This window comes from Hibiscus syriacus, unplaced genomic scaffold, assembly GCF_006381635.1.
Source record: "Hibiscus syriacus cultivar Baekdansim isolate YM2019G1 unplaced genomic scaffold, ASM638163v2 tig00110597_pilon, whole genome shotgun sequence".
Taxonomy (NCBI): Eukaryota; Viridiplantae; Streptophyta; class Magnoliopsida; order Malvales; family Malvaceae; genus Hibiscus; species Hibiscus syriacus.
This window is the reverse complement of record NW_024062795.1, coordinates 5,782,904-5,796,990: the sequence shown is the minus strand read 5'-3', so window position 1 is coordinate 5,796,990 and position 14,087 is coordinate 5,782,904. Positions and strand designations below refer to the sequence as shown.

Genomic DNA, 14,087 nt, shown 5'->3' with positions numbered 1-14,087 from the left:
CCGGTGTAGATTGAACCGAACTAGGCAGCGGTTCCTGATTGAACCAGTTGAACCGGCCGGTCCGGTTCGGTTTTCAAAACAATGGTTAGATTATTAAGTTAATTAAAATAAGGCTTAGGGTAAAATATATAAATGATATCCCGATTATAGGGCGCTTCTTTGTTGAGTCTATTAACCATTGAAAGTTATAAAATGGTCACCCGATTATAGGGTGTTTCTTTATTGAGTCCTTTAACTATTAAAGGTTATTAAATAGTCACCAGACTATTCATATATTTCAAACTCGTCATTTTTTTATAAAAAGATTGAAGGACGTCTGAGTTGGATGTTAATATGTTGACTGAGATATGATAAAATTATATTTTAATGATATCTACTAGCATCGTCGTTGCTTTCAAGCACTGGCTCAACAACAGAATGTTTAAAGCACTAGCTCGACGACATAATGTAAACAAAGAGTTGATAAAAAAAATACAGCTCAAACAGTTTTGGGATCAAATTATATCATATCTCAATCAACATGTTAATATTCACTTAGACGACCGTCAATTTTTCAATAGAAAATGATGAATTTGAAATATATGAATAGTTAAGAGACTTAACAAAACAACATCCAATAATCGAGAGATCATTTTGTAACTTTTAATAATCGAGGAACTTAACAAAATAAGACCTTATAGTCATGGGACCATTTGTGTACTTTAAAGCTTTAATATTTGATGCATCTACGGTCAAGGACAATTTATAATAAAGTAGAGTTTTTTGGTGTCCGGAATTTGTGTTCCAAGACGTTCTTTTTGATACTTAAGTCAGTGAAGAATTCATGGTTAGGAAGATAATTAAGTGTTAACTCAGTAAAGAAGATGAATATCTCCATATGGGAGACCCCTTTTTAGGGTTTTCATATTCGGTCGATCTCTCATTTATTCTTGGTCTTGGACTTTGAGTATTTCATGGATTTTTATTTAATGATTTCAAGATCAGATCAAATAGGGTTAAGGTATAATTATTAAGTTATTAATTTAATATTTAAAAAATGAAATTGAAGTCGAGGTTTAATTTGTTCAATTCATTTAGGGTTTGTGAATATTTTAGTTTATTTGTTCACGATTAGGCTTGCTAAAATGGTGAAACTACACAATTAGTCATTGAGCTCCTTAGGCTTCACAATTTATACTCTAAAATTCACCTTGTGTTCAATTTAGTCCCTACATTCAATGATATTTAAAATATAAAAAGGGAAAACAAAAATCGGGTAAAACAACCTTATAAACGAGTTGATAAAAAAAGCTTTTGAACAAGTTTGTTTGTGAACATAAACGAACCGAACACAACACTATTTGTGTTCGTTCAATTATTAAGCGGACATAAAAAAATTGTTTATACTCGTTTATTTAACTTAACAATTCAAAAATAGTTCATCAAACGTTTTATTCAGTTACACTCTTAAATTTGTTAAATATCAAAATGGATATAATTCTAAAAAATATTTAAACTAAAAAATAGAGGTATGATTTAAGTTGCCTATTTTCAAAATTTGCATGGACTTAAGAAGTGTTTAGACCAGAAAAACAAGAGGAATCAAGGTTAAAAACTTGGAGGGCAAAGCCTCTATGTATGTAGTTCCATCCTGGTCAATAATATATAATTTTATGTATCTTTAATGAACCAAATAATATCTATCTTATAATTCTATTTATGTGCTTGGATTTTTCGATCTATTTCGATAATATCTCGCGATCAAACTCGTTCGATAAGCTCCTAGTTTTAACACGCAACTGATACACAGGTAAACCTTGCCATTCGTAAGCTACTTCAGTGTTCCCTTGTAACAGAAACTATATCACACAAATTTGGTTGATTGACACTTAGATTATAAATATTCATATCTTTCTTATAAACCATTAGGCTTTCAACCTTAGATATTTGCAGGAATAAAGCTTACAGAAACTAAAACAAAAATGGCACCTGATGATTTGAGCCCCACGACGGGCCTCAACAGGCGTCGGATTAGGGAGCACGTAGTGCTGAGCTTGAAATGGATGATATCTCAGCTGTTCACGGTTTTACTAAGGGCGACAACGATCATGCTCCGGTGGTCATTCTTTAAAGTCTCGAACGCATGTCGTCGTGGCCGTGGGAAATTGACAAGTTGCAACCGGCGTTGGATTCGGGAGGTCGTGATGGTGTGCTTGATATGGACGATATCGCATCTGTTCACGGGGTTACTAAGGATGACAACGATTATGCTCCGGTGGTCTTTCTTTAAAAGTCTCGAACGCTGTTTTTCAGGGCAGTGGGAAATCAATGTTGTTCGTGTTTTTGGCGCTGGCGTGGCTGATCCGACTGGCCGATCAACAAACTAGCTTTTGATAAGCTGTTAGAAACGTATGTTTTTTCTACAGTCACCAAAGCAAGCTCTGAAGTTTGTCCATGGCGATCTACATGGTGTCACGTTGAATATAATGTTTACTGTGTAGTTAGTCTTCATGTTCTCCTTTTGTACCTAAATGGCTAAAAAAGAAGTTAATGGCAGATCAATAGCCTACGCTATCAAATATGGCTTTACATTCAATATATTTTAATATTTATAAAACTATAATTAAAAATTAATATTTGGTCCTTTCTTCCTCGTTAAGTTTGGATTAAACTCGACAAACACCCACTTATTGCTACAATTTCTCTAACCAAACTGCATCAGGACTCTTGGTAATTAAATCATTTAATTACATATTTATTTTGATATATTTAAACTTTCAATATCATTTTTCAACCACAGATAAAATGGAGTTTTGATTCTTGTTATACTATGAAATCAAGTCGGTGCCAAAACAAAAATAACCTCCAAAAGTAATTTACGATTATTTAGAGAATATATTCTGGATCTTTCTTCCTTTTTTATTCTCCCGGTTTCTTAAAACTTTGTTCTAAGTAATTCAGATAAATTCGTGTCGCACTCATGACTTTGATAGATGAGTCGTCCAACGAGAATTTTCTACATACACAATACCTCAAACTCGATACATGCTTAAGCAATATCCAACTACTTACCACTTGAACCAACCATTGTTGGTATGTTAAGAATCTTTCTTAATTATTAACAACGTACATAGATTTTGTAAATGTTCAAATCCAAAATCTTTAGAGAGAATAATATTCTCTTTTATCATTGAGATAGTTCAATAGATTCTCCTTTTCATAATATTTAGATAATCTTTATTAAAGTTTATTTAAAAATCAAACACATACACCAACATTCAAACAAAAAATAGGCTTGTTGGCAATAAGATAAACTACCTATCAATGATATATTTTTTTTAACAATTCCACTTAAAGGGAGGGAAAAGAAAACTTTTACTTTTAATGGGTATAAAATTTACAATCTAAGAGAAAAAAAATGTCAAACCAAGAGTTTTTAACAATATGTTTTAGAGATGGTTGACAAAAACAATAATAATTAAAAGACGTTAATTGAATTAAATCTCTATTAATAAACGTATTAATTATATTATGTTTTGAAGTTGAGAAATAAGAATCAAAGTGAAATTTTGTGTGTGTGGTTGATTTTTGGGCACTTAGATTAAATCTCTATATCATCTTATCCAATTTAGTTTAATTTCCATGAGTAGACTCCATTCTATCTGTTATCATCGTGCAATTTGTCAAAGTTATTGGCTCGGTTTTTTCCACGGATATACCAAGAACGGTCTTTGTCGATTAAGACTGAAAGTCTAAATCGATTTACGAATTGAAATATATATTAATTATTACTTATAATTTGTGGCTATAAATAATTAATAATATTTTAACTTTTAACATTTCATTTTGACTAATAAACCTTTCGTAAATAAAAAATCGTTAATCGACAGATGATTAATGTTTGAAGCTGATTCAACGAGTTTATATGCACACAAATGATGACATGGAATATTTACGACTAATGTCACGTCAATAGCAAAAATTATATATGTATTGATGCGACATATCCATACATCCACTAATGATTTTAATCCAGAGAATTATTCTCTTATCTTAAATAAAACGTTGCATGTTAAAATATTTTTAAAAAAATAGAATATAGATCAAAACAACTATTTAATCAAATACTAGGAATTTTTTTTGATATTATATTAAGAAAACACGAAAAGAGAGAAGATATTATTGTCAAGAATCGATTTCTTAAAAGTGATTTTACCTTAATTTGTATAATTGTAAGATAAACACCACTTTCAAAAGCAATACAAAAATGTATTTATTTATATAGCCAAATAAAATTAAAATACAAGTGTTGTTTTCAGAAGGACGGTGAAAAACAAAGAGAGAGAAAGAAAGGAAGTAGATCATTTTCATATGTAAAACAATAATATGCATCTTGTTATGGAAGTGAGATGGGTAAAACAATAAAAATGTAAAAGATAATGAATTTTAAAGCTCAAACAACGTTCTTTGGTTTTAATAAAAAGAACATGATCGGTTGAAGTGGTAGCGAATGAGTGTAAACTTAAGTGTGAAGATTATATCGTTTGCATCACCTTGTTGTTGGGGTGAGATATAGTTGCACTGAAAGACCAGAATCAAAGAGTAGGATAGATTGACGGGTTGATAGGATTGGTCGATTCTTTTAAAATTTTTAAATATTTTATATAATTTTTTATATTTTCTATTGATAATATATTTTTGTAAGGAAATATTTTTTTTAGAAATATTAGATTCGAACAATTGTATTTACAGAGTATATATTGTCAATGGTCAATAATATTTTAAACAACAATTACTGCCTTATAATCATTCAAACTATCTTAAAAAATATAATATATATTTTTCTCTCTTAAAAATTTATAAATTCATGATCGAACATAAAATCTTAGGAAAAGAGAGTTGAGAAAGAGAAACACGGATAAGGCAAGTGCATAAAGGGGACCGCAGAAAGGGATCCGAGTACTCAGAACAACAGGTAATAACGCAGTTGGTAGAAGACTTACAAAAGGGTCATTCTCAAAACCCTAGCAAAGACATTGACAGAAGGATGGAGTCAAATGCCTCATTCTCATATCCATGGCGTCCTGGACCCACCGGAAATCCCTTGATTGGTGAGGCAGCCAATGAGAAAGCAGAGATTAGGATGAACTTTACAGATTCAACCAATCAAAATCCAGATAAGGCCTTGTTGTGGACCCCAAAAGAGCAATCCAGCACCGTTTGAATGGACCCAAAAGTGCATCCAATGGACCCTTTATGCCATATACAAATAATTGTACCACTTTACAAAAAGGTCTCTGAAATAAATCGCCAAATTCAACATTCCTCTGTTGCTTCTTTGGCTTGATTGATGTTTGTTATCATCTCTATGCTTTTCGAATCCCCAGATTTTTTTGTTTAATTTAGTTGAGAAAGATGGCCAACGCCGTCGGTGTCAGAAGCGTTAGAGCTTGTGATAGTTGTATAAAGAAACGTGCACGTTGGTACTGTGCTGCCGACGATGCTTTTCTTTGCCAAGCCTGTGATTCGTCGGTTCATTCGGCGAATCCGCTTGCTCGTAGACATAAAAGAGATCGCCTGAATACTGGTTCGGTGAAGTCCTCCGGCGATGAAGTTGTTCCATTGGAGAGGTTTTCACCGTCCTGGGATCGAGGGTTTACGAAGAAGGCAAGAACAAGGCGAACCGTGAAGGGGTTTGCTCATACGAAAAGGAAGAACAACCCGATTCCTGTTGTGCCAGAAGTCGGGAACGATGAGATATCGCATGAGGAGAATGAAGAGGAGCAGTTGCTTTATAGGGTACCCATATTTGATCCTTTTGTTGCTGAATTATGCACTTCGACGACGTCGAACGAAGCAGCCGTGAGTGCGGTGGGAAACGACGTTGAAACCCCGGATGCTACTATTGCGACTGAGTACAAAGCTTTCTTGGGTTTTAATGGACAAGATGTGGATTGCTCGCATGGGGTTTTCCCTTCCGAGATGGATCTTGCAGAGTTTGCTGCAGACGTTGAGAGTTTGCTCGGTAAGGGTCTCGAAAACGAGTCATTTGCAATGGAGGAGCTGGGGCTAATTGACTCCAAACAGTATTTTAGAGTGTGTTCTTTGGGAAACAGTAAAGTGAAGACCGAAGATGAAGTGAGTTTCGAAGACGGTATGGCGAGAGAGCCACTTGAGTTAAGCTTCAACTATGATACTCCGGTAAGTTGTGGCGGCGAGGAAGAGTTCGTAAAGGAAGAAGCTGCTAAACTGAAGAAGAAGAAAACACTCTTGAGCCTAAACTATGAAGCTATAATCGCAGCCTGGGCATCTCAAGGCTCCCCATGGACGTCTGGTGGCCGACCAGATTTCGACCCCGAAGAATGCTGGCCTGATTGCATGGTAACTAAGCATTACCTTTCTACTTTGCGTCACTTATGCACCATACTATAAAAATTTCAAATTCCTATTTAATTTATTGGTTGGTTTGAAATTTGCAGGGAAATGGTGAAACAGAATTTCTGCATAGGTATAGTAGTTTGATGGGCAAGGGAGGACAAACGCAGGCAATGGGCGATGGAGGAAGGGAAGCAAGAGTATCAAGATACAGAGAAAAGAGGAGAAGGAGGTTGTTCTCGAAGAAAATAAGGTACGAGGTTCGGAAACTGAATGCCGAGAAGAGGCCTCGAATGAAAGGGAGGTTCGTCAAGAGAGCATCGTTTCTTGCTGCTTTTCCATTGCACGCCAACTAGTCTACCTGTTTTTCTTTTTTTTACAAACCATTCGATTCCTTTGTACTCGGTAGCACCGGTGAAACTAATTGTGCTTAGTTCCTGGTGTTCTGCCCTCTAATGTTCTTCAACTCCAAATAGATTCAATAAATTCAATGGTGAGTTGCTTAGTTTTTCTGTTTTTCTGTCAGATTTTTTTATTTTTTCTTCCTGAATTCAAGGTATTTCTGTTATGCAACTGTCTAATTTAAGATTAATTTAAGACGGTTTCAATCTAAAATGTTACATAAATTTATAACATTTTCAATTATAACCTAAAAGTTATATTACGAGAGTTTAAGGTTTACTATCAAAAATATTATAAAAATGTAACATTTCCCGTTATAATCTATCGAAACTAATAGGTTGCTCTATTCAACTTAAAGAATTATTCTCTTAATAAAATTTTCAGTTGTAATCAATTTTTACCATTTTTAAACTTTATATCAACAAATTATATTTTAAAATTTCTATAAAAAAAAATGGGAACAGGAATATGGGAAATATAGGGAAGAAAAGTCTGATGAAAAGGTATCGTCATGTCGTACTCATAATGTTGGGAATATATGTATATATCTTTGAATTAAATGTGGATATTTTAAAAAATTAAATGATAGTCGTCAATATTTTATTTTGTGTAGGTTGATTTAATATATTGCATAGGGATTAATAGTAAAATTGATATATATATTTTTCGATAATACAGAAACAATAGAGCTAGTTAATGGAATCTTTTTCTTGGCTAACTAAAGCAGCCACCAGTGTCTCGGTAGTTAGAATCGATATATTAATGTTATATTAAGATTAAACTTTCAGTCGATAGTCTTATTGTTTCGGTAGTTAAGTGATATTAATATTTTTTTTGGTCAGGATTTCAAATTCGATCTTTTCTTAAATTATAAAAAAGAAATAAAGTTTTAAAGTTAAAAATATTGAAATTAAAATATAAGCATTTATTTTGCAACTTTCACCTACCACGTGGACTAATAGCAAAGTTTTTTATGGTTTACATTATTTTGATCATTTACTTCCAAAAATCATAAAATAATCATTAAATTTTATTAAATTATTAACTAATTATTATTAAATTTTATCAAAATATTATAAAATAATTGTTAATTTTTATTAAACTATTATAAAATATTTTTTAGATATATCAAAATTTTGCATTTATTATAATATTATAGTGACTGTTTTGTAATAATTAAATAAATTTAATAATCATTTCTGTGACTTTCGAAAGTTCAATGATCATAACTATCATTTGAGCATAATTTAATGATATCTAAGCGTATGTTCTCCTTTAATTTGTTTTTATATAAAAAAAAAAGAGGTTGTTCAATATCAAACCTGAAATTTAATGTTAATTGAGATTAAAGTGATGTCATTTGTCATTACACAGCATATTTGATTAGAAGCACAAAATTATTTTTACTATATATAAAAAATAAATATTATATTTTTTAAGACTTAAATAAAACACAATTAATTGTATCATTTATATGTAACTTTTTAAAAATATATTGAAATATTTTCACCATGCAAGAAATGAGTTAATATCACTAAATAACCAATTTAACTATACAACTACTAAAGGCACCAATGGTGAATTTGAACATATGACCTCAGAATTTGTATTTTTAATAGTGAGTGATTAGAAAATAGTATTTATTCAGATTGTTTTTTAATTATTAATAAAAATACACGTATCCTATAAATACAAGTATATTTAAAATTTTCAAAACAAACAGCATATTCTTTAATTATTAAGTTTAATGGACCTTTGAAATTTTAGAACCACGTTCTTGCTATTAGAGACATGGATGAAAGGGGTCCCCTCAATCATAGTAGAAATTGCAAGCTGGGCAAACATTTGTCGGTCATGATGTCATTCAAATTTGAAGATATTGAGTTCTCCCCAATTTGTTTGGAAAATATTTCTAAATTGGGAAATTTACATAATTAGCTTCTCCTTTTTTACGAAATTAAATATTAAAAAGCTATGACGATCATGGAGAAATAATTGTTTTATTATGACTAAAAATAATCCTTAATGTTTATCAAAATTGTCATTTGACTTTTATTGTCTCTCTTTTTTTAAAGTATTTTGACCATTAATCTTTCACTTTGAGGTAAAAAAATTCTCTATATAAATAAAAAATATTAGTTAAAATACGATTAACACTCCAAAATAGGAGATCATTTTAACCTAAAATGCAATATTGAGGGCTAAAATGCCACATAAAAAAATGGACAAAGTGATTATTCTTGGTAAAACCGGTATTTATTTATTTTTATTGATGTAAGGTGATTATAAGAAGGTGGTGTATGTTCAAAAGACTCTCAACCATTTGACAATAGACGCTCATACACTCATAACACGTCGTAATTAAATTCAAAACTTTTAGGGATAACAAGTACAACTATCATTTTAACTATTAAGATCACTTGATTCGTGTAAAATGCAATATGAATATAATATTTAGTCAAATATTTTAAAGATAGAAATGTCATTTTATGAAATAAAACTAAACAAGAGAATGTTGCAGATGATAAGGTAGTTGCCCATAACAAGCTGTTGAGAAAATGAAAGCAACTTGCAAAATGGTGTTGTCTTGAAAGAAACCTTTCCATTCATCCAAACAAAACCATCCATCTTTCATTTATGTGCATAAATATCATCTATTCTACAATATTTTTTCTTTCTTTTTTTAAACCTTTAAAATGAGCGTTCAAGTATATTTAAATTTACAATCTCTAAAATATAATAATAATAATATCAACTATATTATAACTAACTAAACTTATATATTTTTTTCTTTAGTGTATAATGGCTTGCAAATGATAGAAACAATTAATTCTTTTCCTTAGGTTTTCTTTTTCTTTTTAAATAGTTTGGGTGATTATGTTCATAATATTTCATAGTTATAATCAACACATACAGCCTATAAATTCAGTTGCTTGAATCCATAATCCTTAAAAGAATATTACTCTCTTTAACCATTAAGGACACTAAATGGGTTCTTATATATATATATATATATATGAGTGTATATTTTTTTATTCGATTTCACAATTAAAATTAAAAAAAATTGATTAAAGGCAGACATCCTATAAATTCAGTTGCTTGAATCCAGAATCCTTAAAAGAATATTACTCTCTTTAACCATTAAGGACACTAAATGGGTTCTTATATATATATATATATATATATATATATATATATATATATATATATAATATATATGATATATATATATATTTTATTCGATTTCACAATTAAAATTAAAAAAATTGATTAAAGGCAGAATTCTATAGCAATAGTGGGCCATAAATTAAATTTAAATATTGACATTTCTAGAGGGTTATGGTCTGCGTTGTAAACATACAGGCAATGGTCCCATTTAAGATGGTGCCGTTTTGGCTACTAAATACTACATTGCAACTCATCAAGTCTGCCATTTCTACATCACTTTTTTATATTTTTTATATGAATTCTTTTTAATAAAAGATAACTAAATTATTTTAGTTCCAAGAATGGAAGACGAAATATACGTAAGATTAGATTTAATATTTAAAAATGATTGGAAAGAGAGTATTTCAGTTGAACAATTTCTTGAGGATCTTATTAATGACATTGCTTCTTGAGGTTGTATAATTTGTTCATTCAAAACAATGTTTTATATTTGAACGAGAGATATTATGACATTATTTTCATCTAGAGTTGTTGTTTGAATAATATCAAGTATAGTAGGTTGTTTTTCAATATTGTGAATAGTAATAGTATAATTATGACGAGGAGCACGAAATCTTATTTGTTATTTATTGAGGTCTAGAGTTCGAGCACTGTATATGCAGAGATATAAGCGTTCATTGTCAAATATTGAAAGTCTTTCAACATATACTACCTATTATATTCACCCTAATTTATTAGAAACATTATGTTGAGGAATATTAACAAATTCTTCTTTAAAGATAATTTCTCTAATTTTCCCACTAAATTCAGCATCCTCAATGAGCTAGGCATTACCATCCAAAAATAGTCTTACCAGTGAAATCATAAAACGTGTAAATCTCTTAACCTCTTATGGTTTCATATAAAATTTATTTTTATTGAGTATTGCTATACATTTTCTCATCCGTCTTTTTATAAAATCTTAGTATTTGATTCAGACATAAAGTTATGATGATTATTTGTAGTCTGATAAAATAAATAAATTTAATTGATGTGATTAGTTATCAATCAACCTTAACGAATCACGTTGCACTAGAAGTTATGTTAAAGAATCATGACTTCTCAATTGGTGTAAAACTCTTAAGGTCCTAAGATGTTATTCTAGAACTTCAATTACGAAGACTTTAAAGTTCTTTAGAAAATTTTATGTGAGAAGCAAAAATCTATCTTGCTAAGGAAATTTGAAAGGTATAACAAATATATATGATGCAGTCTTTATTACCTATTCACATAATATTAAATTATCATGAATGGGATAAAATATATGAAAAAAATGGTTAAAGAGTTTCTAAGGGTTGGTTTTGAACCACATGTATGGTGTAGTTTAAAGAGGAGCCAATTTTATCCTTATAAGGCAATGTATCCAAAATATAAAGACAAAAGTGAGGGCCATGGCTTTGATTGCTTAAAGAGATGGTATTAATTACACTGAATCAATTTCTACCATGAATTCTTGTCACAATTGTACTGTCATTCCCTCATAAATAAAATATAGTCTCTACAAAATTAACTTTTGCTAAACTTATCTAGACAAGGTATGTAAAAATAACATGTTAAATTATATATATTAAAAATCGAAATTATTTAACATATCAAGTAATTTAAAGTTTATTAAAATTTTCTTTCTTATAGATACAATTATTTTCTAAATAACACATATTAATTATTTGATAGGAAACATTGTTTATTAGTTTATTATAAGAATAAGATTTATTTATCCTATTAACTTAAAAATATATTTTACATTTTTTAATAGTCTAGGGTGATCACAAATTAATATATGTTCATAACCTTTTTTTTTTGCTACCATCTAGATTCTCAAGGCTTCGGTCCTAACTAATCCAGACCAACCCGAGTCACACACCTAACTTTGGTGGGTGAGTCTCTTAGCGGGAATTTATGCATACACAAGGATTCGAACTTAAGACCTGCTTAAGAAAAGCCGTCTCAACCATTATCGGGGTCTGGAGCGAAAAATAAAAAAAGGGACCCCTAAGCAAGGGAGATGTAAGTAATTAATTTTAAAACTAAAGGATCAGAAAACAATGCTCATAACATTTATATAATATTAAGTTCACCAAAATTAAAAAGAAAAAGAAATTGGTAAGATAAAATTGGTTGACATCTTTATGGGTTTAATTAGTAAGTTTAAATAGAAAAAAAAAGTTAATGTTAATGAAGATTTGAAGAAGTTTAAGAATTAATTTGGGGAGAAGAAATTGAGAACTAAATGAAGTGGGATAAATGTAAAGATGGCGGTGGAGTGGTGGAGTTTAAATTGGTTGGCATTTATATATTTTTTTATTTTTATTTTTATTTTTTTAAAAGGTGGGGTCTCTCAAAGAGGGCCCCGGAGCAATCGCTCTGGCTGCTCCTGTTAGGACCCAGACCTGTGCTTAAGAAATATATTAATTTGTTTAAATTGCTTACCATTTGAACCAACCCCATTGGTCGTTTAGAACTTTTTTAGTGATTGATAATACACACAAACTTTATCGACACAACTACTCAAATCTGAATCTTTTAAAACAACGTTCACTTTTATCACAAAAATCATTCACTAAATTCATAAGCGCCGCCAATTCATTTTTATCGCGCAAGTCACTTAATAAATTCATAAGTGCTGCCATAATTAAGTTGTATGGACATTTCTCTTTTTTCATCTTTAGTATCACTCACCATAAGTGGATAGGGGGTCATGTTTAAATTAACCTATAATTGTTAATTGTAACTCGTTACATTTTATAGGATAATATAAATTTAAGTATTTTCAACTCATAACTTCTCGTACATTATAAACCCAATAATATCAAGTGAACTAAAACTAAAACATTAAAAGAAATTGAGTAAAGTGGGCAAATAGTGAGTGGTAAAGGCAGGAAAAAGATGAAAATGGTAAATACAACGCAAGAAAATTGATGTTAACATATGGGCCTAGGCAAATCGTGTATGTTAAGGGCTTAGTGTGTGTTTGATGGGTATAGGCTTCATCCTTCATGGACCATACAAATCTTCAAAGGCCAATAAAAATCTTCAAAGGGCTTACAAATACCGATCAAATCAAAATTAAAAAAATATTAACTATCATCGTTTCATATTAATTAGATAAAGATATCAGACGAAGTTAAATTAAAGTTTTTACAGTCATTTTACACGATTAACTGTCACAATTTATTACAGAACCAGACAAATGTCAGCAACTGTATTTGGAAACCAAGAACCTTTGCATGAAGAGCAACTGTCTACAACACTAAACATGATACGACTCTACGTGAAATGACCCTTAGGATGTATTTGGTTCACGAAATGTAAGATTATCAGTGGGAATGTAAAATTACTGGGAATATTGTATTTTGTGTTTGGTTGGTTTAGCAGGAATGTAAGATTACCGTGTTTGGTTAAAGGAATAAAAGATTATTTAAATATATATTTGACCAAATTGTTCTTATTATATATTTGTTTTTTTAACAAGTTGAAAAATATTTACATATTTTCTTTAAAAAAAATTAAATTCATAAAATTTATATATTTTTTACAAAATTGAAAATATAAAAAGGTTTAATTTAAGGGTAAAATTTTATTTTAACCCATAAACTTCATATAAAATTTTAATTATAGATTTTTTTAAAATCTAAAATAGTTTAAGGATAAATTTATAATTTAACATTCGTAGAATTTTTATTATTAAATGACAGAATAAAGATATTTTTTAGAGAAAAAAATTAAAGTCATTTTAATTCAAAACGTCGGTATATAAGAATCTCACATTCCCCAAACAACACACCCTATAGCCGTGGCCCCGTGTGCTGACCGCAATACACATAATCTCTCCGGTTCTTGCTGCCAAATTGTTGCAGCCATCTAACCATGTCGAGCATCAAATAACAAAACACAATTCGATGATTCCCATTGCCCTTAAATTAATTAATAATCAGAACAGTTCAGTTTTCATATATATAGACAACCAGGAACATTTCTTTTAAAATCAAACAAGAAAAGAAACACAAGTTAATAAATTTAGACATTCTATTATTATATGATGAGGTGAAAACTAAAGTTGACGTCTTTATTTTTATAGCCGCCAAAATTGCTTCTATCTGTTGATGAAATGGAGCACAGAGGGG

The 14,087-nt window shown here is 30.2% G+C and overlaps 1 protein-coding gene across 1 annotated transcript; it reads left to right on the top strand.

Annotated features, from left to right (window-relative positions):
* The first annotated feature begins 2,122 nt into the window (after positions 1 to 2,122).
* Positions 2,123 to 6,737, top strand: LOC120134277 (zinc finger protein CONSTANS-LIKE 16-like). The gene is made up of 5 exons (XM_039150732.1): positions 2,123 to 2,254; positions 2,481 to 2,497; positions 4,776 to 4,779; positions 5,389 to 6,360; positions 6,459 to 6,737. Exons 1-5 carry the CDS (start codon positions 2,123 to 2,125, stop codon positions 6,708 to 6,710), a joined length of 1,377 nt encoding a protein of 458 aa, XP_039006663.1. The 3' UTR covers positions 6,711 to 6,737.
* The last annotated feature ends 7,350 nt before the right edge of the window (positions 6,738 to 14,087 follow it).